The sequence below is a fragment of the Arachis ipaensis genome, chromosome B09, assembly GCF_000816755.2.
Source record: "Arachis ipaensis cultivar K30076 chromosome B09, Araip1.1, whole genome shotgun sequence".
Lineage (NCBI taxonomy): Eukaryota > Viridiplantae > Streptophyta > Magnoliopsida > Fabales > Fabaceae > Arachis > Arachis ipaensis.
Window position 1 is genome coordinate 140400052 of NC_029793.2, and position 3116 is coordinate 140403167.

The 3116-nt window shown below is 34.4% G+C and overlaps 1 protein-coding gene across 4 annotated transcripts in view; it reads right to left on the minus strand.

The window, feature by feature from the left end:
• The window catches only part of LOC107617394 (callose synthase 9), a 32325-nt gene that overhangs the window by 10975 nt on the left and 18234 nt on the right, over window positions 1–3116 (minus strand). For all 4 annotated transcript variants that reach the window (XM_016319150.2, XM_021110875.1, XM_016319152.2 and 1 more), the window contains 5 exons: window positions 2221–2355; window positions 1949–2017; window positions 1688–1865; window positions 1456–1570; window positions 135–254 (listed from right to left, as the gene is read on the minus strand). In XM_016319150.2, the coding sequence (XP_016174636.1) occupies window positions 135–254; window positions 1456–1570; window positions 1688–1865; window positions 1949–2017; window positions 2221–2355 (617 nt within the window). The remainder of the gene's footprint in view (window positions 1–134; window positions 255–1455; window positions 1571–1687; window positions 1866–1948; window positions 2018–2220; window positions 2356–3116) is intronic.

Sequence of the window (3116 nt, forward strand, 5' to 3'; positions counted from 1 at the left end):
TCTTACAGGAAAGTATGGCACACAACACAGGACAGTTTAGGAGGGTGCAGAAATTCAAACTAGATTATAAAGGCTTCACAAATTTTTTAGATGAATCAAATGAATTAGAGACAAATGTAAAAACACTTTATCACCTGATTCATGTCAATTGTCTGGATTGCATTTCCCCGAGTAAATATGATTGCATGGTTTTGATTCTCAGGCTTCCCTTCTCCAATTTTGGGATTCCCAGGTAATTTTACCGAGTATATTTCCTGTGATAAATGCTCAATTAAGTAAAACTACACAAAGTGGTGTAATTCATTAAAGAGAGTAACATCATGAAAGTAGCCTAAGAATAGATGAAATACAGAAGAGTATACTTGAAAGCCACAAATGCTAATTTGTGCAAGTAAATTTTCTGACATTTTGAACTAAACAGATAGATATAGACCAACTATTTTAGGTTTATGCATTTCATACATTACACATGAAAACATTATATAATTATTATTTATTTATTTATTTTCTTTTTTTACCAATTTTTATCATTAAAATCAGTGAATCTAAAAGTGGGTAGTTAATACACAGCAGCCATAAGTTGCAAAGCACTAGCAAGCAAACACCGCCAATCAATATATATGTACAGTTTTAAAATTTTGTGGGACTTAATTCTGTTTGTATAAAGTTTTCTGATTCTAACAAACTCATTCTACAACATAAAGATTGGTGACAGTGTTCTGCTTTTGGGGTTTTACAGCCTGGTTTGAAACAAATGTGCTAGATGTATAACCATTTATATGTCTCTATCTAACAGCTTAAGTTTTCAGAAGAGATGGTTTCATGACAAAATGCTTGCATCTTGAAGCGAGATTCCTCCAACCTGAATTTGTTATACAATAGAATCATTCTTGTGGTTTTCTTCTGGTGTTCAATACATGCTATTTTTAGGGATAGGTAGTTCAGGGTTTTCTATATGTAAAAGAAACAGGGAAAAGATATATTTAATTGTTTGAAGTGAATGACAATAATAAAAGATGCCATAGAAATCTGAAGGAAATTATGCAGAAGCTTCATAGATAAAAGATAAAATAAAAAATGAAATGATATGATTAGATGTCAAATCCATCAACTATATGGTTCAATCAAAACCATTTGAAATGTGCAAGCACAAACAGACCAACCAAGTTTGGACCTTGGAAAATAGTAGCTTCAATTAAGTTTTCCAACAATCTAATCGATAATTTTAGGAGGGAAAATGTAACTGCTTCCATGCAATTAATAACAATAAAGGTTTGGTTTAAGAAGACATACAATAAGTAGTGAAAAATCAAGTGATTGAAAATTCACCCTTGTACTCGGAATGGGGGGAATTAATGCTGATGATAAGGTTGCTAGAAAATAGAGAAGGTAGATACCAGCAAAAAACAAGAACAAAAGACACTAAATAAGACGGAAGGTACAGAAGAATGGCACCTTGTCTTTCCCATTGACATCAGCTTTCACCAGCTTTGAGTAGTACTCAGTGTTTACTTTTCCATCTCTTAAAGTTTCAACAGTGTCAATGAAAGCAACACGAAGAGCTTCATTTCTAAGGGCATGAAGAATTACAAATTAGATACTGAGCTAGAGAACTATGCAACTTGAATAATTAAGACAATGAAGTAGTTAATTGCTAATACAAGTTGATTAGTGAAATTGAACTAACCTTTGCATAAGTAAAGCAACATCAGCAGCCTCAGGCTTTTGCTCTTCTTTCTGCTTACCATAAATTTGACATGTCACAACATAAGTGAACTTAAGATCTGCCTGAGCACGTGCTTCAGGGGACAAATCAAACCCACGTGTATCAGACAGTTCATCAGAACTAGCTGGAGCCTCCAAATCTAAATTGTAAAAAGAAAGAGAAAAAGATGAAAAATTACTAGCATGCATATAAAGAACATATGAAGGAGTCTTATGAACTTACCTCCAACCGTTAACCTCTCCAAATATGTCTGAAGCATAAGAGCTTTCCTGTAATACATCATCCCCCGAACTGTAAATTTGAAACAAGAAAGAACAGAGAATGATCAAGATTTGAAACATTAAATGCAGTATTCAATATAATCCAATAGAATGTAAAATACCCTTCTAAAAGAAAATCGATCAAATGCAGCAAACAAATTTCAAATATTGAATATGACAAGAAATTAAAACATCAGCTAAGAAGGCACAATAAAAATCATTGTCGAAAATTACCAGTTCTGGCCAGTGTTTGTCCACGATATGAAGCCCAAAAACGCAATTCAAGGATATCATTAGCACTATCAAAAAGCTCTGTGTCAGGAGCATTTTCATCATGGCGGATTCGGGCTAGAAAGTTTTTCCACTCGTCTGCAGAGAATTATGAGAATTACATATTGATCAATACTGTTAAAACTGGTATAAGATACAGGAAGAATTGTAGGAACTGTGTGTACTGAATCAGGTATCCTTGACAATGTATTGAGAACATTAAGTACAATTGGGATAATTTCTGGTTCTGAGGGATTCTGGTACAAATAAATGGATAGAGATATAAGATTATTGATCTCACTCTTCCTATTTGTACTGCTCACACTTTTAGCAACCTTCTAACCAATTTTCTCAAACTTTCAAACACCAGTCCTAACTGATTAAGCAGTTTTTAAAAAATTCAGCTGCTGTTCCTCCAGACTGCAGCCTGGCAGCCCCTCCTTCCTGATCCCAACTTATCCCTTCACTATAAACCAGCCCTAAATCTGTTTCCTATCAAATAACAACAAATTTTATGTAAACAAAGCCGGCGTGAAGATAATCCAGAGAGCCTACAATGACAACCAGATAGCCACAACAACTAAACCTTGTCCTACTAAGCGGATTAGATGTCCCCATAGTGTCTATCTTTATCTTCAGACCACCAATGGTCTATATGAACACACTCCATCTGATTTTCTGTCCTTACCTACACTTCTATAAGCCTTCTCCACAAATATCCAACCCACATAACGTGAGATCCTACTATTTTTTTTCCAATGACATAAACCTATTTCCTTGTTACTTAGTTTTGACTGTCCAACATTTAGCCTTGTAAAATATGCCCCCCCCCTCCCCCCTCATTTTCTTTTTTTTTTTTT